The sequence below is a fragment of the Oncorhynchus tshawytscha genome, linkage group LG23 (genome assembly GCF_018296145.1).
Source record: "Oncorhynchus tshawytscha isolate Ot180627B linkage group LG23, Otsh_v2.0, whole genome shotgun sequence".
Classification (NCBI taxonomy): Eukaryota; Metazoa; Chordata; class Actinopteri; order Salmoniformes; family Salmonidae; genus Oncorhynchus; species Oncorhynchus tshawytscha.
Window position 1 is genome coordinate 13571177 of NC_056451.1, and position 27999 is coordinate 13599175.

At 44.6% G+C, this 27999-nt stretch overlaps 3 protein-coding genes across 3 annotated transcripts in view; 1 reads left to right on the top strand and 2 right to left on the bottom strand.

The window, feature by feature from the left end:
- Positions 1–730: 730 nt before the first annotated feature.
- On the bottom strand, positions 731–19349 carry LOC112222901 (calpain-7). The gene is made up of 19 exons (XM_024385766.2): positions 18927–19349; positions 18482–18590; positions 17248–17405; positions 16810–16877; positions 13254–13481; positions 12891–12977; positions 12589–12715; positions 12114–12293; positions 11790–11936; positions 11463–11569; positions 10997–11117; positions 9705–9949; positions 8070–8205; positions 7887–7962; positions 7668–7813; positions 5115–5177; positions 4882–5012; positions 4106–4198; positions 731–1975 (listed from the first exon to the last, which is right to left on the bottom strand). Exons 1-19 carry the CDS (start codon positions 19026–19028, stop codon positions 1831–1833), a joined length of 2469 nt encoding a protein of 822 aa, XP_024241534.2. The 5' UTR covers positions 19029–19349; the 3' UTR covers positions 731–1830.
- A 27-nt stretch (positions 19350–19376) lies between these two features.
- Positions 19377–21416, top strand: pkdc (protein kinase-like domain containing). Its single transcript, XM_024385767.2, has 2 exons — positions 19377–19493; positions 19793–21416. Exon 2 carries the CDS (start codon positions 19801–19803, stop codon positions 20758–20760), a length of 960 nt encoding a protein of 319 aa, XP_024241535.1. The 5' UTR covers positions 19377–19493; positions 19793–19800; the 3' UTR covers positions 20761–21416.
- A 1865-nt stretch (positions 21417–23281) lies between these two features.
- LOC112222900 (ribosome biogenesis protein BMS1 homolog) overlaps positions 23282–27999 on the bottom strand; it is a 35193-nt gene continuing 30475 nt past the window's right edge. Inside the window, 3 exon segments of the mRNA XM_024385764.2 lie at positions 23282–25487; positions 26234–26395; positions 27595–27770. Of these exon segments, the coding sequence (XP_024241532.2) occupies positions 25260–25487; positions 26234–26395; positions 27595–27770 (566 nt within the window). The 3' untranslated portion in view covers positions 23282–25259.

A 27999-nucleotide genomic window follows, 5' to 3' on the forward strand; every position in this document is an offset into this window, starting at 1 on the left:
GTAGATGTCTGTCAGAACCCTATACAGTAATTGACTAGCCTGTAGCCATTCTGACTCACTGGGTTATACTGGTATTTTTCTTGGTCTAATCGCTGCAGAGGTCTATTGCAACAACAACAATCAGATCATTGCTTTCTTGCGGGTTGTTTACGTCACCCTGGCTCCTCATTGGCAAACCTTAACATGCTTAACCACATTAGAAAAGTACCACTCATCTGTGCTGGGATTCCCCATTGACGTATAAGCCATGTGCTGCAGATTGTAGGGCGACAGGATTCAGAATGTTAGCAGGTTTGACATTAGCCACGGCTAAGCCAAGTGAAGATCTTTGGTGGCAAGGCAGCACAGAAATAGATTATAGGATCTTGTTCACAATAACAAAAGTTGAACTGGTTTTCAGATTTCCCGTCATATTTGCTTTCCTCTTGTTTGTCAGACACTTGACTTAGCAGTATTTGTCAGTTGTCAAATCTGCCTCTGGGGTTAAATTCCTGCCTTTCACCTAAACAATTGTTTTGTTCTCTCCCTCTCTTTACTGCACTTCTCTGTTTCTCCTATACCTCTCCAGATCCCTCCCTCAGGCCTGGTAGTTTGTCTCTCTGCCCTGTGATTCTTCTTAGAGGTTGTGACCAGCTACTGCAAATGCAACACGCTCTGTTTTCAAATGCTCTCAGACAAGAGGCAGGCCAGATCTTCACCAACAGACAAAACATTTTCTGATTTCCATCAATGCTATGTTTGAATACATCATTCCACATTTAGTGCAAGTTGAGCAAAATCAAACCAGACTATTGCATTTGACATAAGTGGAAACAGCAGCAATAGTTGCCCTTTAACAGTCACTGGAAGGGGAAGAAAACATAAATGTAATTCTATGTAAAGAAGAATGAAACGACAGAGCAGCCATTTTGCTAATGCAAAATAAGTCTACATGGTACGGTGACTCCGCTCTTTCAGTAAGTCCACACTTTCCTTAGTAAAAATATGTTTGAGGAGTGGGTCTTGTCCACAAGACTGTATAGCATTGACAAACTGTTAACAGAGAAGGAGAAACCGCTGTGAAGCGGTCAAGTCCTTGCTGAAGCGTAAACAAGAGACTGAAGATTACAGATACGTTTCAAATGTTGTTTTCCACGTGAGTACCCACACACACACAGTTGCAAAATTCCAGGAACTTAAATAAATTCCTTGGTTTTCCCTAAATCCTGGTCGGAGGATTCCAGGAATCTGGAAAACCAGGGAATTTATTGAAAGCTCCTAGAATTTTGCAACCACACAGACACAGGTCCTGCATGCCTGTCACACATCCTTATAAATGCCAGAGATTAGTCTTCATTCCTGTGCAACAGAGAAATCCCTGTAGTGGTGCGGTCTCCTGAGAAAGACAGTTGCAGTTGAGAACGCCACCCTTCGTTCTTGGTAAATACCAGCACTGCCTCTTGAGTACCTAGACTGGCGGTCAACAAGTGGCAAGTAATTGAACATTGAAAATCATAAGGGCCATAGTTGTTGTGACATCATTTACTGTATCTGTCATTATGGCAAAGGAGGAAGAAAGCACCTTCAACATTAGCTCTGATAGTTACTACTCAGTCAGTTAACATTTTTTTGGTACATGTTCTTGCACACCTCAGCACATAGAGGGCTATGTTCCATACCAAAAACATGTCCCTTTCCAAATGCCCTTGATAATAATCAATAAAGTAATCAGTCTCTTTTGGGGCCTCCTGCAGTCGTAACAAGTTCCACCCAGAGTCTAGGGAACAGTGAGTGTGTCCATGTTGTGAGCAAGTTATTCCTGGTGTCACTCCTGAATCCTCCCCCCTCTCCTTACTGGAGCTGGGAGACCTTTAAGGGCGTTGCGCTGCTGAAGTCCAGGAAGAAGGGTCCTTCCTGTTTGGGCAGGAAGGTGGTGGGGATGACATTGTAGATGCCAGCAGGGACATGGTCTGCCTCCATGTAGCAGAAACCACACCTACAGAGAGGGGGGTCACTATGGCTGTGTCTCAATAGTCTCAAATAGCACCCTTTCTAATCTCCATTCCTTCATAACATGTTACAATGCAGTCCACCACCATTTCTGGACATTTTCTGTTTCATAACCCACTAAAAATGCATGCAATGTGTTCAATAGCAGAGCAGATTATCTGAATCATTTATAGAGATTATCTGATATTAAATACAAATTTAACCTGCTTTAACCTCATCCAGAGGATAATCTAAAATCATGGTCTAAATGTGAGGAAAATGTTATGAATATCTTTACTTACAATTATTCCTGAAAAAGAATTTCAGACGCACACAGCTGTTGTCATAAGATCTAACTCAAAAGGCATTCCTTTACGCAAACGTGCAGTAGGGCTAATTTCAGTACACCCTCAATCTTTGAACCAGGCTAACTCAATCAGCATAGACATCCCAGAGGTCAGATACGAGGTTCTCAGATGTGACCTGTGGGGAATGTATAGAATGTTCCCTCAGTGTTGTGACTGTAGCCACCACATTTAGGCAGCATGTCATCAGCTTTGGAGAATCATGTGTCCCCAATATATGTTCCAACACTGAACTTTAACCTGTGCATAACATTTTATGATGGATGCATTCAAGTGGTCACCCCGCCTGTTTAAGTAAAAAGCTGAGGGACGGGCCTGGAGAAATGTAACCACTTTCAAATTCATAGACGGAAAGGGGATACCTAGTCAGTTGAGCCATTAATGCAAGGACTGACCATAGATATCAAAATGATTGTTTCAACCGTGTTGAGGCTATATAGTGTTTGTTTACATTTATGTTTACCAACATTGGAGTTAAACAAGCTCAGAGTTTCACAGTAGGAAAATTACACTCATACCCGGGTTGAAAATGGCCGATTTGGATACTGATAAGCGCCTACATTGGAACGCAGTAGCTGTACAGTAACATGCTATACATGAGGTCAGAGCTCAGGGTCTCCGCTTCACAGCTCTGTATGGGTTTTGACTGAGCCGTTTGGAACTTGAGCCCCCGCGCGCAACAAGATATTTGCCCCCATTCTATCCGCTAATTGGGCAAAACATATTGTTGTCGGAGTGAGGAAAATGCTGTAAATTAAGAGGACTTGATGTATTTTGAAAGATTAAATGTTGATTATAATAAATACCGCTGATTTCATACAAGCCAAACACCCGTGAGCCCAAATGTGCCCTTCTCATTACCATACGAAACACATGTAATATACAGTGTCAACGTTTATGATCACTATGTTTAATGTACAAGATGACATGGCGTTACACCTTGGGATGTCCTGAACAGAATGAGCCTGTTTGTTGTATTGGGATTTTTTGGGGCGGGCTGAATTGGCTTGTGAAAGCCTATTGTAAAAATCATATTTTATCATTTAATAATGCCCACCTGACCCAGATTGGGATTTATAATGGATCGTTTTTGGATTGCGTAAACAACAGTTATTTTGTGATGGCGGGGATGCAGGGCTGTGTTTCAAACAAAACACCTACCAGTGCGCTTGCTCAGCACAGCTAGGAGAGCTCAAAAAAAAGCACCTTGTAGTTGAAGACTCGTCTTTTAGTCATAAAAGTGTATTGAAGTTACTTAGGAGAGGTGCGTAGACACTTGGAGACACCAGTTTGACCTCTCACTCAAACCCTTCATTTTTTTGTCTTATGTTGGACCTACCCCAAATCCATTAATATTGTTATGTTAATGAATGAGTATTTTCAGATTTCATTATCAACAAATGCGGTAAAATTACAGTAAATGTAAAATGCACATCAAATCAACAGTATAATGTTTGAATTCAGTCGTGCCAGGTGAACTGTTAGATCCTCACCTTTAGTCCAATAATTTCCCCATAATCTCCAAACTGTTCCCTTTTAATTGCTACCATTGCTATGCATATGCTTTCCATATCTCTTCTGTAATAAATATTTCTATTTAGCCTTATCTATATAGGCCAATTCCCACGAGTGTAAAGGGTTAATATTAGGATTGATTCTGAACTCATCTGGAACTCAACACTATGTACTGTCCCTGAACACCTCTATGAACTGATAGTGTGTTTGTCGATCTCCTATGTTGCGTTTAACTCCTGTGAATCCTGGGTGAGTACCTGTAGTCTCCACTGTTCTTCTTCGGGTGGCCTGCAGGTCCTGGCTCTACTACAGTGGACACGGTCACCATCTCAAAGCCCACACTGTACTGCCTAGAGGGTGAGACCGAGACATGATAACAATAACACAAGCAACCAGAACCTGCGCTGCACTGCCTACGGAGGGAGAGAGGCAGAACCACATAACAACTACGCAGCACGTCAGATTCTTGGTAGGCCAGTACAATACAGCACCAACGCATTAAAAGAGAGAGAGAGAGAAGAGAAAGAGAGAGAGTATTTAGTAGCAGTGCTAATGACTGCAGACTGGAGGGAGAGAGCGAGTCATCTCGTTTTAATTAGGAACACCAGATGAACTATTAAAGATGACCCCTACAGGATGACGTAAGGGAGTGTATTAACACTGGAAACTGACTGTTACTCTGTCTGGTCAGATTTACACCTGGCAATCGTATTCTGTGACGGCTCAAATTTTCTGGACGTGTCATGACAAAGTCTCATTGGAGTCAGACTGTCAGACACAATGCAGACCATGCATATTATTTACATTTTGCATTGTAGTCATTTTGCAGTCATTCTGTAGTCACCTCGGATTAGAGAAGGTTTGACGTACAGGATGAACACTCAAGTATTAAAAGTGCTGTGTTACAAGAAGACATTCATTTCAATGGAACCCATTTTATATCCATCAATTGTGATTGGGCCGTAAAGTGTCCCCACTGGGTGTAGTGCCCCCAGTGGTGTGGAGGGCCCCTGCAGGCCTCAGTGAGTCTTACCTGGAGCCTCGTAGCTCTATGAGCATGGGTCCTGGGCGCTCCAGGTTAAACTGGTAGATGGGGTTGTGCTTGTACGAGTCCTTGTAGTTCCCACAGCCCCCCGCACTCGGCCCCTTCCACTGGCCATTGATCTGCACAGGGAGAGAGAGGGGGCTTTCGCAATGTAAGATGGTGATTTTGTTATCATGCCAATAGAGAATGTGAACAAAGAGACAAGTGGAAGTAAATGTTACCCGTTTGGTATGAGTGAAGGGCGTTGGGATCTTGGAGAAGGAGAACTTGCATCCAGAGTAGACCTGTTGGAGGGAAACGTCTATTACTCTGTTGGAACTGAATGAGCAGGGATGTGATCAGCACAACATAGAAACATCAGGAAGAAACTCCAGGAAGAATACTGGCCAGCTCTTATTCAGACGGAAGAAATCATGTTCAATCCATACCTCACGAGAACTCTTCTGAGTATGAGACTGAACGTCAATTCACTAATTCTCCAGATGATTTTTAAGGGAGTGAGTGCGCAGTAATTGATTCACAGCCAGTTTGCTGCTTGCTAAGTCAAGGCTAGAGATATTCCTCTGGCGATTGGCTTTTCTCTTTCATTCTCAGAAAGACACACATGCAACAACTCTCAGGGTTTCTTCTCTTCTACAGAGGCCAAACATGTTGTTTTTGTGAGACTTCAGATAACAGCTCCTCAAAGACTTCAGCTCAGTTGGTAAGGGGAGTTTATGAAATATAAATGACCAAAAAAAGGTTTGGGTCACATACTCACACACAAAGCCTTTTATTCATTCATTTACAAACCAACGAAGTCTCACTCTCGCCAACTCTCTTTCACACACAGCAATTCATTGCAGAAAACTCACAAGCTCTCTTTCAACTGATTTCCCAGTTCTGCAAGTGGGTTCTGATACAGAACTGTTTCTAATGAAATAATTAGCACACCTCATTTAAGACTCAATCTGCATGGATATGAACACACACTCAGACTGCAGGACAAAGCAGGCTGCTTCATGTATAATTCTACATTCTGAAACAACTCAGATCTAGTTTAATATTCCTTGTGTGTACAGTATATGTACACTACCGTTCAGAAGTTTGGGGTCACTTAGAAATGTCCTTGTTTTTGAAAGAAAAGCAAAAAAAGAATTGTCCATTAAAATAACATCAAATTGATCAGAAATACAGTGTAGACACTGTTAATGTTGTAAATGATTATTGTAGCTGGAAACGGCAGATTTTTTATGGAATATCTACATAGGTGTACAGAGGCCCATTATCAGCAACCATCACTCCTGTGTTCCAGTGGCACGTTGTGTTAACTAATCCAAGTTTATCATTTTAAAAAGCTAATTGATCATTAGAAAACCCTTTCGCAATTATGTTAGCACAGCTGAAAACTGTTGTGCTCATTAAAGAAGCAAATAACTTCTTCTGAAACACATCAGTCTATTCTTGTTCTGAGAAATGAAGGCTATTCCATGCCAGAAATTGCCAAGAAACTGAAGATCTCGTGTCATGGAAATTTCCTGTATTACTAAGTGAAAGGAGAGTTTACAAACCACACCAGTCAGAGTTATACATAAACTTAATATTTTAATTAAATAGGCTTCACCATAACCCTGTGACTCTCAGATGAATTCAGTGTCTATAAATTAATTCTGAGTGTGTCAACATAATGGCAACTGAGATCTTTTATAGCAAAGATCCACCCCTCTCAACTCACAATGATGAACCACAGATAATAGGAACTTCACAAAGGGCCTTTTACTTGAAATAGGAGTATCCCATAGCCAGATAGCATTAGCTATACATTATTGTTCAGATTGTAATCTTGTTCCTGGTACTTCTAAGTACCAAAACATTACCTCATCCAATGGCATAAATCAATTGTCAATTCTAGATACCCCCATCTCAAATACACGCCCTCCTGGATAAACTCACAGAGGGGAGTGGCTGGCACACAGACATTGTGGAGCCCTTCACATGGTTTAACAGATACATTGGAAGTCACTGTTCAATTCTGACTTCTCCCTTTCTGATATTCTGCATATTACCAGACAGATAAAAGACAAGCCTGACCTCTCCCCTCTCTGGGCCCCAAGTGACTTTTCCCTGGAGAAGAACGAGGAAAATGCAACTGCCAACATTATTATCCAAAAGAAGACATTCTAATGACAAATATCTCACATTATTATATAAATAAAACATCTTATTTATCAATGTTACCTAACTAATTCTGATTCTGCTACGACACTTGTACAATGCTGTGTACTACTCCCTTCACAGAACAGCACAAACTGGCTCTAACCAGAATAGAAAGAGGAGTGGGAGGCCCCGGTGCACAACTGAGCAAGAGAACAAGTAAATTAGAGTGTCTAGCTTGGGAAACAGACACCTCACAAGTCCTCAACTGGCAGCTTCATTAAATAATACCCGCAAAACACCAGTCTCAATGTCAACAGTGAGGAGACGACTCCGGGATGCTGGCCTTTTGAACTGTAGTGTATGTATACTTGACACTCATTAAGTGGAACAAGACTCTTCTCTCTCTTCTCCTCTATCCTTCATCTCATGTGCCCTCACTCCATCTTCCCCCACTCCCTCTTGTTCTTCACCCCCACCATCCCACTCTCTTTTCTCACGCTCTATTGTGAGATGCTTGAGGCATGCTATATGGTCACTTCTGCACCGCAGTACAACAGGATCGCAGTGTTTACCTGACAGCGACAGATCTGACACTCAGGAGATGTATCTGACACAATATATGTGTGTGTGTGTCTCACCCTCAGGGTGTAGTTGATGGTGTTCTGCTTCTCGTACTGTGACACCACCAGTGTGAATGTGTGTGTTCCAGTGCTGGTTAGTCTCATCTTGGTCAGGTAGTGGGGGCTGTTGATCCTGATCCCATCTATGTAGGGGGGAGGGTCCGCTGAGGAGGAACATACGAGACAGTCAGAGGAAACGCACACACATAGATACACACACTTCCATGAGAAACTCACAAGGGTAGTAAACTTTCTTTCCCTCCGTCTTGTAAACCACCAAGGTGATGAACTCCTTGTTTTGTGCAAAGTCGTCCTGAACATCAAAAGGACAAAAACAGAGCGATTATTGTTTCTATGGGAAAAAAATGAGACATTGTCTGATACCGTGTGGTGGTGAACAGCCAGACAGACGGTGTGCACCTTGTCAGTGATGTGTCTGGTCAGCAGCACCCAGACAGCAGTGCCCCCTGCAGGACAGGTCACCTCCAGCCGGTACTGAGGGTTGTTGGCCAGGCTGTAGGCATCCTTCACCGGGCCCTGCTTCCCATCCCAGCTACTGCAGGGACACACACAACCAGAAATATACTTCACATATCAAAACACATGTGTATTTTTTTATACACACACAGTGCAATTGGAAAGAATTCAGACCCCTTGACTTTTTTCACATTTTGTTACGTTATTATTATTCTAAAATGTAATAAATAAATAAAAATCCTCAATCTACACACAATAGCCCATAATGACAAAGCAAAAACAGGTTTTTGGAACGCTTGGCAAAAAAAAATGAAATACCTTATTTACATAAGTGTTTAGACCCTTTGCTGTGAGACTCGAAATTGAGCTCTGGTATATCCTGTTTCCATTGATCATCCTTGAGATGTTTCTACAACTTGACTGGAGTCCACCTGTGGTAAATTCAATTGATAGGACATGATTTGGAAAGGCCCACAACCTTCTAATATAAGGTCCCACAGTTGACAGTGCATGTCAGAGCAAAAACCAAGCCATGAGGTCAAAGGAATTGTCCGTAGAGCTCCGAGACAGGATTGTGTTGAGGCACAGATCTGGGGAAGGCTAGCAAAAATATTCTGCTGCATTGAAGTTCCCCAAGAACACAGTGGCCTCCATCACTCTTAAATGGAAGGAATTTGGAAACACCAAGACTCTTCCTAGGACCCGCCGCCTGATCAAACAGAGCAATCGGGGGAGAAGGGCCTTGGTCAGGGAGGTGACCAAGAAGCTCCAGAGTTCCTTCTGTGGAGATGGGAGAACCTTCCAGAAGGACAACCATCTCTGCAGCACTCCACCAATCAGGCCTTTATGGTACAGTGGCCAGACGGAAGCCACTTCTCAGTAACAGACATTGACATCCCGCTTGGAGTTTGCCAAAAGGCACCTAAAGTATTCTCAGACCATGAGAAACAAGATTCTCTGGTCTGATGAAACCAAGACAGAACTCTTTGGCCTGAATGCCAAGCGTCACGCCTAGAGGAAACCTGACACCATCCTTACGGTGAAGCATGGTGGCTTCGGGACTGGTCTATGAATGTCCTTGAGTGGCCCAGCCAGAGCCCGAACCTGATCGAACAGCTCTGAAGAGATCTGAAAATAGCTGTGCAGCAACACTCCCCATCCAACCTGACGGAGCTTGAGAGGATCTGCAGAGAAGAATGGGAGAAACTCCCCAAATACAGGTGTGCCAACCTTGTAGCGTCAAACCCAAGAAGACTCGAGGCTGTGATTGCTGCCAAAGGTGCTTTAACAAAGTACTGAGTAAAGGGTCTGAATTACTTAATGCAAATGTGATTTCTGGTTTTTATTTGTATTCAATTTGTAAAAAATTCTAAAAACCTGTTTATGCTTTGTCTTTTTTGGGGTATTGTGTGTAGATTGATGAGGGGGGGGGGAAAATGATTTAATCACGTAACAAAATGTAACAAAATGTGGAAAAAGTTAAGTTTGTTTGAATACTTTCCGAACGCACTGTATCGTACTTGGTTATAGGTATAGCAGACCCTTGTGGGAGATATAAGAGGGCTGTTGTTGACTGACCTGTGGATACAGGAAGACTCTCTAAACAAGGCGGGGCTCCAGCTCAGGTAGATGACATCATAGTACTGGCACAGGTCTTCAAATGTGATCCAGAACACGCCGTTATCAAACTTCTGTGCGGTCTTGGGGTCAAAGTTGAGGTATTTGAGAAGTTCTGGGGTCCAATTTTTCTCATCCCGTTCACTGAAGCGGCCTTTCCACCTCAGGTGGCTCCACGGGTTCTTCAGCTGTAGGAACCGCTTCCCCTGAGAGCCAGATCAAATGGCACAGAAGCTTAGCATGCAGGCAGAACACCATTAACGATGCGCAAAGTTACAAAGTTATAGTTTTGTCTTATCTTGATTATTGTCCAGTCGTGTGGTCGAGTGATGCAAGGAAAGACCGAGTTAAACTGTAGCTGGCCCAGAACAGAGCAGTCTAGCTCTTCCTTATATTCAGAGGGCTGATATAAATACTATGCATGCCAGTCTCTCACGGCACAAAGCCTCTCCCCTATTTGACCTAGATAGTTTGTGTGTATGTTTCGATATGTAGGCTACGTGTGCCTTTAAAAAAATATATGTAGTTCTGTCTTTGAGCTGATCTTGTCTATTAATGTTCTGTATTATGTTGTTTCATGTTTTGTGTGTAACCCAGGAAGAGTAGCTGCTGCTTTTGCAACAGCTAATGGGGATCCTAATAAAATACCAAAGACATAAATGGAATTGACCAGATACAAATAAAACACAGCATGTTATACTATGAGTGGTTATGCTAACCGAGCTACTGAAACAACTGAGTGGTTATGCTAACCGAGCTACTGAAACAACTGAGTGGTTATGCTAACCAAGCTACTGAAACAACTGAGTGGTTATGCTAACCAAGCTACTGTAACAACTGTGAGTGGTTATGCTAACAAGCTACTTTAACAACTATGAGTGGTTATGCTAACAAGCTACTGTAACAACTATGAGTGGTTATGCTAACAAGCTACTGTAACAACTATGAGTGGTTATGCTAACAAGCTACTGTAACAACTATGAGTGGTTATGCTAACAAGCTACTGTAACAACTATGAGTGGTTATGCTAACAAGCTACTGTAACAATCATGAGTGGTTATGCTAACAAGCTACTGTAACAACTATGAGTGGTTATGCTAACAAGCTACTGTAACAACTATGAGTGGTTATGCTAACAAGCTACTGTAACAACTATGAGTGGTTATGCTAACAAGCTACTGTAACAACTATGAGTGGTTATGCTAACAAGCTACTGTAACAACCATGAGTGGTTATACAACACCAACACTTACTTTGTGCTCCCGGATATCCAGAACAGCATAGGCATGCGTTGGCACAAGGCCCCACCTCTCGCCTTCCTCCTCTGTCATCACCCCTGTTGCCGTGGTGATTAGGACGTCACCCCGGTGAAACCTGTCATCAGAGGGGGATGTGAGAGTAGTAGGTCAGCTATCTTGGCTAGGAGACAAAACTTTGTGGTATTGATAACCATGTCTATTACCATCTGACAGCAAAGGTAATCATGAAAAATCCATACCTGACTGGAGGATGGAATAGTGGCATTACTCGGTGTGTGTGTGTATGTATCTTTTTGCAAATGTAATATGACTTGTGGATTCAAATAAAGTATTTAAACTGTGTAAGACTCTTAGTTCTATAGCTCTTAGTGTGAATTCTACAGAGCAGATGGACTATGTAGGCCCTTAAGTGTGTGCATGGGTGAATTAATGAGTGTGTGTTTGTGTCTGCGTGTCTCACCTCTGGTAGAGCATGCGGAAGGTGTCGTCCTTGATGAATGACTGATTGTCTGAATGCATGGCGATACGCTCTGGGATCCAGCCAGTGAGTGCGTGCAGATCGATGTTCTACAATACAATAAGACAGAAAGAATAGAGATCACACTTTAGAGAACAGCAATAACAAGGTGGGGAACAGAACCAACTGTCCAATCACGTACGGTGGATGAAATATGGAATTTAGCACACGGTGTGAATGAGGGAACTCATTAGCTCTGAAACATTCGCTATTGGACAGAGCAAAGTACAGGGGATAGTACTAGTACTTTCACAGGGGGAACTCCCTCACCGAGTTGGAGCCGGGGAAGTCGTAACCTCCCATGACCTTCATGTAGGCCTTCTCTATGAGGGAGACCCACAGCTCGTTCCTGTTGCTGGAGTAGGAACACAGCAGCTCTCCATTCTGACCACATGGCAGGAAGTCGTCTATAATGACCTGCAGGGAACAGGAAGGGAAACACTTACAACAATTACAACCCATTGGTAGACACTGTCAGCGACATGGCAGCTTTACAGTGACAGTCTAGTCATTTAGAGAGTAAGGTTTTCTAGCTTATCTCACAATGACATTGAGCACCAGCGGACCCAGTTCCCAGGTTTTGCAGTGTGTTACCTTCCTGGGCACACCGTTGATGTGAAGCTTCACCATGTACTTCCCACAGGGGTTATACTCTGGCTCCCCGCGCCGGTTCTGGGGGTAGATGATGCTGGTGATGAGCTTCTTGTTGTAGCGTCGCTCATAGGCAGCGCTGATGGCTAACGACGCCACGAACGAGCAGTCAGACACCACCGTCTAATGGGAGAGAGTAGGTGATCAACAATAAGAGTATGAGACTGACATCCGACCACCAGGATGGGAAGTAAATCTGTCAGTTTTATCCGTCACATTGAGAGGTTTTCAGTTTAGAGCAGATTGTCCATAAAGTAGGTAGGTTTTATCAGTCAAAACATTCGTACAAGTGGCGCCATCTGATGATGAGTCAATTCCAATACACCTTAAATAATTCTGTATTTTACAGGGTACATTTGGGAACATTTTGGTCTTGACTATTGATAGTGAATATTGACGGCTGTGTGTGTGGCCGGACCTGTTTGATGCTGAAGCTGGATACAGATAAGATCATGGTGGGGTTATTGCAGATCTCGTCAGGGCGAACCCAGCGGGAGAAGATGGTTTTCTGCTTGGGAGACAGGGCCAGCTTGCCTAGTTTGTCCCTGGTAAGCATCCACAGAGAATAAAGAGTCTGATGTTTATCACAAATTAAAAATGAATGCAATCAAGTGGCACTCCAGATAGTATCTGCTTTCTGGTTGCTGGTAGAAATGTATTACGTGTGTATTCTACAATCTGCACACCCACTTACTAAGGAACAAGAATATCCTGACTTACGAGAATGGAACAGGAAAGGCAAATCTCTCCTTCAGGTCCACACTCATGAAGGGGACGAAGGGTATGCCGTTGATCTTGGACGTGCTCCTATGTAGAAAAGCGGAGAGGAGAATCAGGAGAAATGTAACGTGTGTACCTTACCCAGCAGATGAAAATGTAGATGCGAGTCAAACCTGAACCTTTACCAAACAAAGGTGTGTTACTGCCTAACCTTTAGAAAAACAAGTCACACACTGGCATTATGCTCCTAGAGAAATGGGGATTATTATGGAACCACAGATCATTGCTTCTTGGGAGCCTAAACTCAATGTGTTGACCATGTTCTATGATTCTATGAGTCCAGATATATCCCAGTCTGCTCACCTGAGCACCTCGATCTCTTCTGAGGTGTAGCGCTGACCCTGAGGCTCGCTGGACTGGACAGGCCTGACTGGCTGGGGGCGGTCATGGAGAGAGAAGTCAGGCCCCAGGGGGAAGAACTGTCTGACGGGAAAAGGCCCCCCACTGGGTTTGGCCCCTGAGGGCCCCGGCCTGTCCTGTGGCGACTGGGCTAAGGGACTGGCGGACTGGGACTCCTTCAGCCCCTCCGCCCTGGAGAGAAACAAAGGGGTTGTCACGCCCTGGTCGAAGTATATTGTGTTTGTCTTTATTTATTTGGTCAGGCCGGGGTGTGACATGGGTTCATTGTGGTGTGTTTTGTCTTGGGGTTTTGTTAGGTATTGGGTGTGTGGCTTAGTGGGGGTATCTATGGCTGTCTGGAGTGGTTCTCAATCAGAGGCAGGTGTTTTTCGTTGTCTCTGATTGGGAACCATATTTAGGCAGCCATATTCTTTGAGTATTTCGTGGGTGATTGTTCCTGTCTTTGTGTTTGCACCAGATAGGGCTGTTTTGAGTTCTCACGTTTATTGTTTTCGTTAGTTTATTCATGCATAGTTTTTTCTTCATTAAACAAACATGAATCATCATCACGCCGTAGTTTGGTCCGCCTCTCCTTCGACGAAAGAGAACCGTAACAGAATCATCCACCACAACAGGACCAAGAGGCGTGACAACAGGCAACAGCAACAGCGGCGCAATGAGGATTGGACATGGGACGATATATTGGATGGCAAGGGTTGCTACACATGGGAGGAGATCCTGGCGGGAAGGGATTGCCTTCCATGGGAACAGGTGGAGGCAGCGAGGAGAGCAGAGGCAGCCGGAGAGAGGAGCCGGCGATATGAGGGAACACGGTTGGCAAGGAAGCCCGGGAGTCAGCCCCAAAAATTTCTTGGGGGGGGGCTCACAGGGAGTATGGTTACGCCAGGTAGGAGACCTGTGCAAACTCCCTGTGCTTACCGAAGGGCTAGTGAGACCGGGCAGGCACCGTGTTATGCTTTGGAGCGCACGGTGTCCCCAGTGCGGGTGCATAGCCCGGTGCGGTACATTCCAGCTCCGCGTATCGGCCGGGCTAGAGTGAGCGTCGAGCCAAGTGCCATGAAGCCGGCACTACGCATCTGGTCCCCAGTGCGTCTCCTTGGGCCGGCTTACATGGCACCAGCCTTGCGCACGGTGTCTCCGGTTCGCCTGCATAGCCCAGTGCGGGCTATTCCACCTCGCCGCACTGGCAGGGCGACCGGGACCATTCAACCGGGTAAGGTTGGGCAGGCTCGGTGCTCAAGAGCTCCAGTGCGCCTGCACGGTCCGGTCTATCCAGTACCACCTCCACACCCCATCCCTCCGGTAGCAGCTCCCCGCACCAGGCTTCCTGTGCGTGTCCTCGGCCCAGTACCACCAGTGCCAGCACCACGCATCAGGCCTACAGTGCGCCTCGCCTGTTCAGCGCTGCCAGAGCCTTCCTCCTCTCCAGCGCTGTCGGAGTCTCCCGCCTATCTAGCGCTGCCAGAGCCTTCCTCCTCTCCAGCGCTGTCGGAGTCTCCCGCCTATCTAGCGCTGCCAGAGCCTTCCTCCTCTCCAGCGCTGCCGGAGTCTCCCGCCTATCTAGCGCTGCCAGAGCCTTCCTCCTCTCCAGCACTGTCGGAGTCTCCCGCCTGTTTAGCGCTGCCAGAGCCTTCCGCCTCCAGCCTTGCACACGGTGTCTCCGGGTTGCCTGCATAGCCCAGTGCGGGCTATTCCACCTCGCCGCACTGGCAGGGCCGCACTGGCATATTGATTGGGAACCATATTTAGGCAGCCATATTCTTTGAGTATTTCGTGGGTGATTGTTCCTGTCTTTGTGTTTGCACCAGATAGGGCTGTTTTGAGTTCTCACGTTTATTGTTTTCGTTAGTTTATCCATGTATAGTTTTTTCTTCATTAAACAAACATGAATCATCATCACGCCGCATTTTGGTCCGCCTCTCCTTCGACGAAAGAGAACCGTAACAGGGGTTGGTTGGTTGGTCGGTCGGGTTGGTGTTCCTTGATCAACAGTGCATTCGGAAAGTATACAGTATACAGTATACAGACCCCTTGACTTTTTCCAGATTTTGTTAAGTTACAGCCTTAATCTCAGAATTAAAAAATAAATAAATCCTTATCTACTCACAATACCCCATAATGACAAAGCAAAAACAGGTTCAGAAATTTTGCACAAAAAAAGAAGAAACTGAAATATCACATTTACATAAGTATTCAGACCCTTTACTCAGTACTTTGTTAAAGCACCTTTGGCAGCGATCACAGCATCGAGTCTTTTTGGGTATGACGCTACAAGCTTGGCACATCTGTATTTGGGGAGTTTCTCCCATTCTTCTCTGCAGATCCTCTCAAGCTCTGTCAGGTTGGATGGGGGGTGTCCCTGCACAGCTATGTTCAGGTCTCTCCAGAGATGTTCGATCAAGGTTCAAGTCCAGGCTCTGGCTGGGCCAGTCAAGGACATTCAAAGATTTGTCCAGATGCCACTCCTGTGTTGTCTTGGCTGTGTGCTTAGGGTCGTTGTCTTGTTGGAAGGTGAACCGTTGCCCCAGTCTGAAGTCATGAACGCTCTGGAGCAGGTTTTCATCAAGGATCTCTCTGTACTTTGATCTGTTAAACTTTCCCTCAATCCTGACTTGTCTCCCAGTCCCTGCCACTGAAAAACATCCCCACGGCATGATGCTACCACCACCATGCTTCCCCGTAGGTGCCTTTTAGCAAATTCCAAGCTGGCTGTCATGTGCCATTTACTGAGTAGTGGCTTCCGTCTGGCCATTCTACCATAAAGGCATGGTTGGTGGAGTGCTACAGAGATGGATGTTCTTCTGGAAGGTTCTTCCATCTGTCAGAGTGACCATCGGGTTCTCGTTCACCTCCCTGACCAAGGCCCTTCTCCCCCGATTTCTCAGTTTGGCCAGGCGGCGAGCTCTAGGAAGAGTCTTGGGGGTTCCAAACATCTTCCATTTAAGAATGATGGAGGCCACTGTGTTCTTGGGGACCTTTAACGCTGCAGAATTTTTTTGTTACTCTTCCCCAGATCTGTGCCTCGACACAATCCTGTCTCGGAGCTCTACGGACAATTCCTTCGACCTCATGGCTTAGTTTTTCCTCTGACATGCACTTGCAACTGCGGGACCTTATATAGACAGGTGTGTGCCTTTCCAAATCATGTCCAATCAATTGAATTTACCACAGGTGGACTCCAATCAAGTTGTAGAAACATCTCAAGGATGCACCTGAGTTCAATTTCAAGTCTCACAGCAAAGGGTCTGAATAGTTATGTAAATAAGATATTTCTGGTTTTTATTTATAATACATTTGGGAAAATCGCTTTGTCATTATGGGGTATTGTGTGTAGATTGATGAGAATTTGTATTTATTTAATCTGTTTAAAAATAAGGCTGTAACGTAACAAAATGTGGAAAAAGTAAAGGGGTCTGAATACTTTCTGAATGCACTGTATACAACACTAGAAATGTAGAAATATTACACTATAGAGAGGAGGGGAGAGTGACCTCCTTACCTATCGAGGGCCTGACGAGCCAGCTGCTTCAATTTACCCTGCAGCCCCTGGTCTGTCGTATCATGAGACTGTGAGAAAAGAAAGTGGGAGAAAAGGAGTGAGGGGAGAGTTACACTTGACACCTGCCACACATTATGTACCCTACAGTCTAGGTCAAGAGGGATGTCAGTACATACAATGAAGACTGGTGGGTTCATGGCCTAATCCAAATAAACTGTTCTTATACTCATTCCTGACTATACCTCCATTGGACCTGGTGATGACCCAGGAATTAACATCCTGTATAATGTTTGATACAGTGGTCTGAATAGCTGAGTACAGCTCATTTTGTTGTTGTTGTTGATTTTGCTCAATACAAGAGCATCGGTGGTGAAAGTTGCCCCTGTAGTCACACAGCAGGCCTAAAAGAAGCCTGGGCCTTTCCAGAGCAGTCCCTACCGTCTGGATGCAGAGTTCCACGGCCTGTGTGTAGAGTTCGATGGCCTCGTCCCCATTGCCCTTCTCATCCTCCTCAAAGGCCTGGGTGACCAGGAAGTGGGCCCGCTCCAGATCCACCTGCTGCTTGCTCTTCAGAGGGTCGCTACTTTGAGCTTGAACTGCATGGGGTAGGACACAATGGAACACTAAAAATAAATATTTTCAAATACACTGGATAGGTGCAGTGAAATGTTGTTTTACAGCCATGGTAGTACTGTGCCCCTGGAACAAATAAGGGTTAAGTGCATTGTTCAAGGGCACCGACCAATTTTTCACCTTGCCAGCTCAGGTACCTTTCGGTTGCTGGACATTTACATAAGTATTCAGACCCTTTACTCGGTACATTGTCTTAGCACCTTTGGCAGCGATTACAGCCTCAGGTCTTCTTGAGACACCTGTATTTGGGGAGTTTCTCCCATTCTTCTCTGCAGATCCTCTCAAGCTCTGTCAGGTTGGATGGGAAGCATCGCTGCACAGCTATTTTCAGGTCTCTCCAGAGATGGCTCCACCTGGGCCACTCAAGGACATTCAGAGACTTGCCCCCGAGCCACTCCTGCGTCCAGCTCTAGGAAGAGTCTTGGTGGCTACAAACTTCTTCCATTTAAGAATGATGGAGGCCACTGTGTTCTTGGGGACCTTCAATGCTGCAGAAATGTTTTAGTACCCTTCCCCAGATCTGTGCTTTGACACAATCCTGTCTGGTTTTTGCTCTGACATGCACTGTCAACTGTGGGACCTTATACAGTTGCCTTTCCAAATCATGTCCAATCAATGTAATTTACCACAGGTGGACTCCAAGCTGTAGAAACATCTCAAGGATACACCTGAGCTCAATTTCAAGTCTCATTGCAAAGGGACTGAATACTTAGCTTATTTACCTATTTCTGTTGTTTTTTCAAATAAATTTGCAAACATTTCTAAAAACCTGTTTTTGCTTTGTCACTATGGGGTAGTGTGTGTAGATTGCTGAGGAACATTTTTAATGTAATTAATTTTAGAATAAGGCTGTACCGTAACAAAATGTGGGAAAAGACAAGGGGTCTGAATACTTTCCGAATGCACTGTAGGCTACTCACTGCTATGCTTTATGAATATGGGTCCACTCATTCTGGATGGAGTATGAGAGTGAATGAAGTTGGATCAGAAGTGGTTATTGAGGATCACCACTTTCCCGACACTGTTGAGGTGGACTCACCAGCATTGTGCAGGGCCTGAACCCGGTCCAGGTACTCATTGACTTTATCCTGGATGCCCTCCAGTTTAGACCCTGCCATGCCGGCGTAGATCAGGGCTTGTGCCGCCTCCTAATATCACATACAACACCAACATTATTGCTTTCAAAATGACAAATGTATTTTTATGTAGCAAAATACAAGCGTGTCTTAACCATGGGTCAAGTACCTCTAAGATAGTAACTAACCCTATATTATTTGAGTTTCTGGATATCCTTTAAAGGCTGAATACATACCGTGTGTTACACAGGTGTAAACACTGGAATGCCACTTCTAAAGCCTAAAAGTGCATCAGTGATCAAGTCGTCTATTCCACAAAGGTGACCATAAGATGCAGGTGAAAGTAAAAGCCAATGTGGAGTGCGGCAAATCATTCCACAACCTCCATTTCAGAGTCCTTAACGTTACCTTATAATAGAAGACCGCTTCGTTGTATTTTCCATTCTGGTCGCAGATGACAGCAGTTTTAGCAAATTTAACTGCATCGTGCTCCAGTGCCGTGCAATCCATGTTGTTCTAACGTTTTTTCATACGCCTTCATACAGCCTGGAAAATATGACTGTCCCTGTCATTTGTAACTAACTTTAACTAGCTAGCGGCGTTAGCTAGCAAGCCGAACTTGACAGAACGTTAGACAGCTAAATCAAAGCAATGAGTTACAGTTCCAAAATTTGTGTTTTTAAAATAAGATTATCAAATGAATGAAATAGAAACAACCGCCTTGACAATATCCGTAAAACATTATGATATACAGCTAGCAAGTAGACGAGCTACTTTCTGCTCGATAACAACAACATAAGTCATTTCCATGATTTTAGCTTCCGGGTGGCTCCAACGATGACGAGAGCTTTTACCCTCCAATCCAGTTGGTGGCAGTATTGCGCCATTGATTGATGTAAATCTCCAGTCCACATTGAAGAGTATTCATGATCGAAACATAACACTGTACAACTCGACGTGCAACATTTGTTCATCGTGAGTTTTACGCACATTGGCGTTGTTAACTAATGTTTTGACTGTGTCCCTCGTGAGATGGCGGTGTGTGGATTTGAAATATGACACTTAATTAAATAGTTTCAGTCGAAGTTCAATTTCCTCCATGTGTGTGAAACGCATAGACTTGCATTTCCTACTCAATCAAACTGTGCATATGCTTACTTTGTTGTTCCTTCAGTCAACACTTTAATGCCCTAATGTATCAGTCTTTTGTGAAAAGATGTCGTTTTGACAGATTTTGACACAACCTAATCTGTTATTTTTCGGTCTGGTGAAAGACTTCAGGATGAAACAAGAATATCAGGACCTTATTCTGCAGGAGTGTGGTGCAAAGGCTCTGCGTGTTGGTGACAAAATCCAGACACTGTGGAGCGGCTATGGCCAGATTGTGAGGGTCCATTTAGATGGCTGTGACCGCCCCTCTGTCGTTGTCAAACATGTCATGTTCCCAAAGGAGGCCGAGCACCCTGGAGGCTGGAACACAGACCTGTCTCACATGCGCAAGGTGAAGTCCTACCAAGTGGAGACGCACTGGTACCAGAACTACTCCACCAATGATGGCTGTCGAATGCCAGCCTGCCTGGCTGCTTGTTCATACGGGGACGAAAAGCTGATCGTTCTGGAGGACCTGGATGTGGTGGGCTTCGACCAGAGAAGAACCAGCGTTAGGGATGCAGAGATGAGGGCCTGCCTCAGCTGGCTGGCCCACTTCCATGGCCTCTTCCTGGGGGTGGTGCCAGAGGGGCTGTGGCCCGTAGGTACCTATTGGCACCTGGAAACACGCCCTGACGAGCTGAATACCATGGACGACACCCAGCTCAAAGCAGCTGCCGGGGAGATTGACAGGATCCTCAATGAATGCAGCTTCAAGACAATCGTTCACGGAGATGCCAAACTAGCAAACTTCTGCTTCTCTGGAAGTGGGCAGGGTGTGGCGGCAGTGGACTTTCAGTACGTGGGCGGAGGCTGTGGGATGAAGGATGTTGTCTACCTCCTGGAGGAAATAGAGGAGAAACAGCTTGAAAAGAGGGTTCCTGGCCTGCTGGACTACTACTTCACAGAACTGAGGGCATCAGTGACCAAGCAGGTGGACTTTGCTGCGCTGGAGAAAGAGTGGCGGGAGATGTTTGCCTTTGCCTGGACAGACTTCCATCGCTTTCTCCTGGGATGGATGCCAGGACACCGGAAGATCAACAGATACACTAAGCAGCTGACTAAAGAGGTGCTGAGGAAACTGAAACGGTGACTTAAGCCTCTGCCATTTAGGCTCATCAATCACCTGCTGATTGGACTGGATTGTATTGAGGGATGTAGATCAGAACAACTGATTTGCTGTGTGTTGTTGGGAGGAGAGCAGAAGATTGATTCATTAGGCAGACTTTGAGCCCAATTATTGGTATACAATCAAACAATGCCCTGAAAAAAGTTTCTTGCAAGCTAGAATGTTTTAAATTACATTTAAACTTACTTTAGCAGTTGTCTGTGCGGCTGGTTCTTCAGCTGCTCGAAATTTGAGACAATATTCACTGAAAGTTTTTACCCGACTATTTAGAGCACAGGTACTGAAGTATACATTTCTATCTCCCATATGCACAAAACCATGTAAACCGTTAGTTTTACACAGACCGTTAGTATGCATCACGTGTACTTTAATCGGTTTAATAATACTTTACTGTGGATATGTACAATAACAAGAAATGGCCAGTTGACGGACCAACACTACGGACAATCGGCAGTTCAAATATAATTTTATTCAACATTTGACAGACAAGGGACGTTTAGTTTTTTTTCTATGTATGTGTGTATGGCATTGCCTACACAGTTTAAGGAATTGCCACGTTTCGTGACTAAGCTGCGATTTGTTATCTGCAGATAAACTTAATAAAGCACTTTTAATTCCCACCTTGCAGTGTTTTGGTTCTGCATAGCTTGTAAGAATTTGAGAACTTTTAACCATTTCCATTGTATCCATATTATTTACCACAAAGAATGACACATTCCCTATGCTTTCTCTATGGGGACAAGTTAACGAAAACAGAACCAAAATGTAGTACCACAGTGCATCAAGTGTGAAGTGTATTTCTCTTTCCTTTATCTGCACGGATGTAAAATAGGTGCTGGATAGTTGAAGGCATCTCCCTGATAGCAACCCACAATAGTACTTTCACCTATTTGGAATTTTCATATCAGTGCAGATGAGATGGAGTCAGATCCAGCCAAAATAACTGTAGTTAGCGACATATTGTAATCAGCTGTTGCACACGAGATCCCCTAAAAACACCCCACTTCGATACAGCTATGACCAAAAGTGATTTCCCAAACCCTTTTCCTAACCTTAACCTAATTCTCCTAACCTAGTAATTTTAGGAAAAGGGTTAGGATTTGTGAAAATATCGAAGTGGCGTGTTTTTAGAGAGTTCCCAAATGTATCCCACTGCAGAAGAGTTTTGACATATGCCACACACCCTTTGGATCAGCTGTTGTATAGAGCATAATAGTAATGGCGTCTTTTTATAGGCACTAACTCCGGCATGGCTCGTTGGCCAAAGCCTATGGGGAAATTAGATATACACTGCTCAAAAAAATAAAGGGAACACTTAAACAGGATGGCACATCAATGCAAGCTGTGGCAAGAAGGTTTGCGGTGTCTGTCAGCGTAGTGTCCAGAGCATGTAGGCGCTACCAGGAGACAGGCCAGTATATCAGGAGACATGGAGGAGGCCGTAGGAGGGCAACAACCCAGCAGCAGGACCGCTACCTCCGCCTTTGTGCAAGGAGGAGCACTGCCAGAGCCCTGCAAAATGACCTCCAGCAGGCCACAAATGTGCATGTGTCTGTTCAAACGGTCAGAAACAGACTCCATGAGGGTGGTATGAGGGCCCGACTTCCACAGGTGGGGGTTGTGCTTACAGCCCAACACCGTGCAGGACGTTTGGCATTTGCCGGTGAACACCAAGATTGGCAAATTCGCCACTGGCGCCCTGTGCTCTTCACAGATGAAAGCAGGTTCACACTGAGCACATGTGACAGAAGTGACAGAGTCTGGAGACGCCGTAGAGAACATTCTGCTGCTTGCAACATCCTCCAGCATGACTGGTTTGGCGGTGGGTCAGTCATGGTGTGGGGTGGCATTTCTTTGGGGGGCCGCACAGCCCTCCATGTGCTCGCCAGAGGTAGCCTGACTGCCATTAGGTACCGAGATGAGATCCTCAGACCCCTTGTGAGACCATATGCTGGTGTGCTTGGCCCTGGGTTCCTCCTAATGCAAGACAATACTAGACCTCATGTGGCTGGAGTGTGTCAGCAGTTCCTGCAAGAGGAAGGCATTGATGCTATGGACTGGCCCGCCCGTTCCCCAGACCTGAATCCAATTGAGCACATCTGGGACATCATGTCTCGCTCCATCCACCAACGCCACGTTGCACCACAGACTGTCCAGGAGTTGGCGGATGCTTTAGTCCAGGTCTGGGAGGAGATCCCTCAGGAGACCATCCGCCACCTCATCAGGAGCATGCCCAGGCGTTGTAGGGAGGTCATACAGGCACGTGGAGGCCACACACTACTGAGCCTCATTTTGACTTGTTTTAAGGACATGACATCAAAGTTGGATCAGCCTGTAGTGTGGTTTTCCACTTTAATTTTGAGTGTGACTCCAAATCCAGACCTCCATGGGTTGATAAATTTGATTTCCATTGATAATTTGTGTGATTTTGTTGTCAGCACATTCAACTATGTAAAGAAAAAAAGTATTTAATAAGAATATTTCATTCATTCAGATCTAGGATGTGTTATTTTAGTGTTCCCTTTTATTTTTTTGAGCAGTGTATATATATTTTTTTAGACAAACAGTGAAAAAGTCTACCGTAAACACAGGCTTCGATTTTACACATTTTATTCTATGAGATCATGTTAATGTCACTTTTTGAACTTTGAAGCATTCATGTAATCACAACAAGCACAAAAGGCATTCATTAAGGTCATGTTAACTGACTATCTCAGAACAAAAACGTGTAAGATCTCCTTAGCCTGTGTTAATCTATATTCGAGTGACCACTAACAATGAAAATACATGTTCTCAAAGATGGAAGGCAGGAGGAGAGATCAGGTGGGACCATTCTAGCCAATGAGAGGGCAGATGTATGACAACAGGCCATAGAGACAGAGGACTCTTTTGTATCTGACTTTAAAGTACCCCAGGTTGAGTCCTCATACCCATAAAACCTAGCGGTCAAACAAGGAAATGGTTCCAATCGCTTTTCGATCATTCATTTTCCCCCATAGGGGTTTTAGAAAATAATAACGGCCGTGTTTCATGTAGGTTTATCCTGGAGTGATATTTTGATAACCATGTAAATCTCTCAAGTCTAGGACAAGGTGGCTTTTATCAATATATTAGAATTTAAACACTAATGTGGCCATCATAAAGAACTAAATGCCACGATGATCTGAACGAGACTGCCGAACAGTGGCAAAAGTAAGAATCTCTGGATTAACTAATGTTAGCTACATTTAGTAATGAATAAATGTCCTCACAATTGACACTTCTGTGAGCTGTCTTGTACAAGTTTTAAATTGACACAATACCTGTTAGCAAAGATGTCAGCTAGAGATGACGTGCAGGATCTTGCAGGGATTTTTAGTCTTGCATGAGGTCTAATTAGCATTTTAGAATCAGAGTAAATAGAGCCGAATATATTGATAAATCACCTTGCATGATATCAAAACGTCCGACCAGGGTGAGCCTACACGAAACACAGCCCTTATTTTAAGTGTTTCTAAAATTCCTTATGGGAAAAATGAATGGTGGAAAAACGATTACCATTACCGTTAGACCACTAGGGTATTGTGACACCTCCGCTGTGGGGCTCTATAGCGTCTGACTGCATGGGCTGCGCCATTGTGACCATCTCCATTTTAAAGTAGTACATTTTTATTAATTTGTGGATGAATCCCACCCAGTTGACTACTTTAAAATGGTGGTAGTCCTCAATGGCAATGTCCATGCTAAAATGGGTTATATCCATGATGAGTTCGCTCTGACAGGCACAACTTCAAAGTTGCTGAAATGCCATGTGCTTCCACTTATCAGTGCATTTGAAACAACCTAGCCCTTATGAAACTTCTACTCGATCAAAATATATTATAGAATTACACTTACTTTACTTCTATGCTCTTTTAGAGTTAAGGTACTCACAGTTTTGTAATATCTTTGTTATTTTGATTAAAACACCACACAAGATTGAAGCTAGACGAGTGGTAGTGATATGACTAATATACAGTTCTTTCTGGTTCCTCTATGGAACCACTCTTAATGAGGTGTCAATAACTGGGGTTGAAAAACCACATTACACAACCAGGCTACAGAAGTTGAAGGATGTTCATCCATTCCTTGCATTTACACTCCTACCCCAGTACTGAAGACGCTCTGTGTGAAGACTTGCCTAGGTACAGATCTAGGATCAGCTTCCCCTCCCCCAATCCTTCCTTCATACTGTATGCAGAGACATAGAAATGGTATCCATGAATGAGTTTCTCTGACTAGGGAAGTAAACAGTATGCTTAATTGCCAAAATATCACTAACCATTAGCGGGGAAAATGCTAAACTGACCCAAGATCAGCATCTAGGGGCAATTTCCCCCTACTCCACTGCAGCCCAACAGATTATGCTTAAACAGGGTTATTCCAATCCATTGGTAGGCCGAAAAGTTATTACACTGGTCTTTAAGAGTCATATTGATTTAAAATCAGTCATCCTGTGGCGCCCCTTTCAGACTGGACCTCTGACTCTTCTTCTCCTTCTGGCCCATCATACGGTAAAGCTTCTTCTTTGCCTCCTTCTGCCTCTTGAGCTTGTCCTCCTCCGCCTTGCTCCGCTGCCGCAGGAAGTCCTTGTGCTTAGCGTGCTGCACTGTGTGCGCTTTCTTGCTCTTGTAGTTGTGCACTAAGATCAGCGCGTTGAGCAGTGCCGCCACCTGGTGGACAAGAGAGGGCACATGGTCAGATTTCAAATACAGTGTCATTCCTGTGTGTGTGTGTGTGTGTGTGTGTGTGTGTGTGCCAGGGGCAGTCATTGAAGCCACAAATGTTCGAGGCTGATAGCGGTACTTCAGGCATTGCTGGCAGAAAAAAAATGGTAGTCTTCATGGTCCATCTTACTGTAAAAAAAAAAATTCTAAAATTCTAATCATGGTACCAATAATTACTTTAATACACCAGTTGTATGTCCTTGAAACTATTTTAAAATCTCACACAGAAGAAATTAGTTGCTAATGGCAGCCAGCAGTACCTGGGTCATCCTTCAACTGGAGTTACTCAATGAGGGAGCAGCACTGTAACCTAACCGACTTAAATTTGGCTTCAATGTGCTATGGAGTCTTCACATAGGAATGAATGGCATCCCGTGATCAATGGCTTTGTCCATTCATATATACCATTATTGGTGGGGTGGCGACAGTGTGTAGGTTTTTGTTACAGCCCAGCTTTTACACAGATTTAGATCATCTAGACCACCATTTGTTGAATCAAATGTGTTGGTGCTGGGCTAGAACAAAAGTCTGCACCTCGGCCATTCCGGTTTCTGATAAAATAAGGTGGTGATTTATGTTTTTCGCTTTCACAGAATATTAGTACATCAGTGATGAAAAGAATGAGTAAATCTGACAAACATCCCAGAATCCAATGGGATTTTTCATTATTGTTTCCTTAAGGAGACCCTTACCTTCCTCTCGTGGGGCTCCCGTATGACAGCAGGCCTCTGGAGGTCCTTGGGCGTCTTGCCCTTGGGCTGGTCCTGTTTGGGCTTGCTCTTGAAGGGCAATGCCTTCTGCAGCTCCCGGGGAATGTGCAGCTTGTTGAAGTGGTGCTGCACTCGCACAACTGGCTGCCAAGGGGGGAGAAAGGGTCAAGGGTTAGGTCAGAGGTTCAGAATCCAACCAGGCCAATAGTCTGGCTTCAGCAGATACCTTTTCATACTACAGACGCTGTGAGACATTGGAGCTGAGGACGGATATCAAATGGTGCCAGAGAAGATGGAGCGTAAACGCCACCAACAGCACAGGTGGTGAAATTAGATTTAGACAAACTTTACTGTCCACGCAGTGTGGAAAGTTGCCTTCGGTTTCACATATGTCAAACAGACATTAAATCCTGGGCACTAGTTAAAGAGATATGTTTATTCTAATGGGCGAGCGAGAAATAAACTTGTAATATTGGTCACCATGGATGTCACAGTGACATGCCTTGGGATGCACGACAACAAGCCTGTACCGAATGACCAGTGCACCGGTGTTGTATCGAGGTGCCTCCCACTGGGCAGCTGTATCACAGTGTTGCTGATGTTAGCTAACGTAGCCAAATGTTTTGCTACAAGTTTTTTAAATTCCAAGTAGGATAGCAGCCTTTATGAGAAATAACTATATTGGTAACTTCCTGGATGTCACCGTGTGATAGTCTAGTGGGGAGAGCACGCATGGCAAGCAGGTGTTTCACAACACCGGGACAGTGTCCTTCGCCCCCGCCTGCCGAGCACAGCTTTCCCACAGATCCTTTAACCCTACGGCGAGGGAAGTAGTCAACTAGCTAGCGTAGCCAATATATCAAGGTGGAAGCTAAAGCAACAGTGGTTGTACATTTTCGGTGAAAATGACTTTTGAGATTTGCAGACCCGGCGCCTTCAGTGCCCAGCTGGATGCTTCTCGGATTGGCAGGAAGTAGGAAATGTACCCATTAATGAATTTGTGTGGTGTTATGTTTTGCTATGCGCCATTTTTACTTACCAAATGTCTTACGTTATTCACCCCAAATACCTAATAAAAACGCCCCTTTTGTGAACAAACGGTTGATAGTCTACCTGCCTCCATATTTAATAAATTGAGCTCCATCAAAAGATCAGGTTACACTATTTGGATAGTCCCCTATCGTTCATCTACAGATGGTCAAACTATCTGTTGATATGCAACTGTTGGCTAGGGTTACGGTTAGGTTTAGAATTAGGGTCATGTTTGGGAGCAGCAAAACAGTGAGCGGACATTCCTTTTTTCTCTATGTATTCTGGCTGCCACCACGTCGGTCTGGCCTTACCTTGTACAGTGAGTCTGTGTTGGGCTTGTTGCGGACCCCCAGGTCGTGTTTCAGCTGGCCCACCGTCCTCATGCCCGACCAATTGTCCTTCTGGCCCGCTGGCATCAGCAGGGAGGTCACGGGGTTGTAGAGCTGAGGGACTGACACCGGGTACCAGGAGCGCAGGAACACAATGTCTACACACATGAACAAGAGTAACTATTAACATTATGGCTGACCCCAATTATTCAACCGGTCGATTGTTTGGCCGACAGGCGGTTGATCAACAGATTTGTTTTAGTCGAACAGTAGCAAATATAGATATAATTCTCAGTGAACTAAGCCATTGCGGAGGCCGAGACTAATCATTGTCAGAGTGAACACTGTTTGCAGAGTGCACAACCTTTGCTACACTTGAGAAACAAG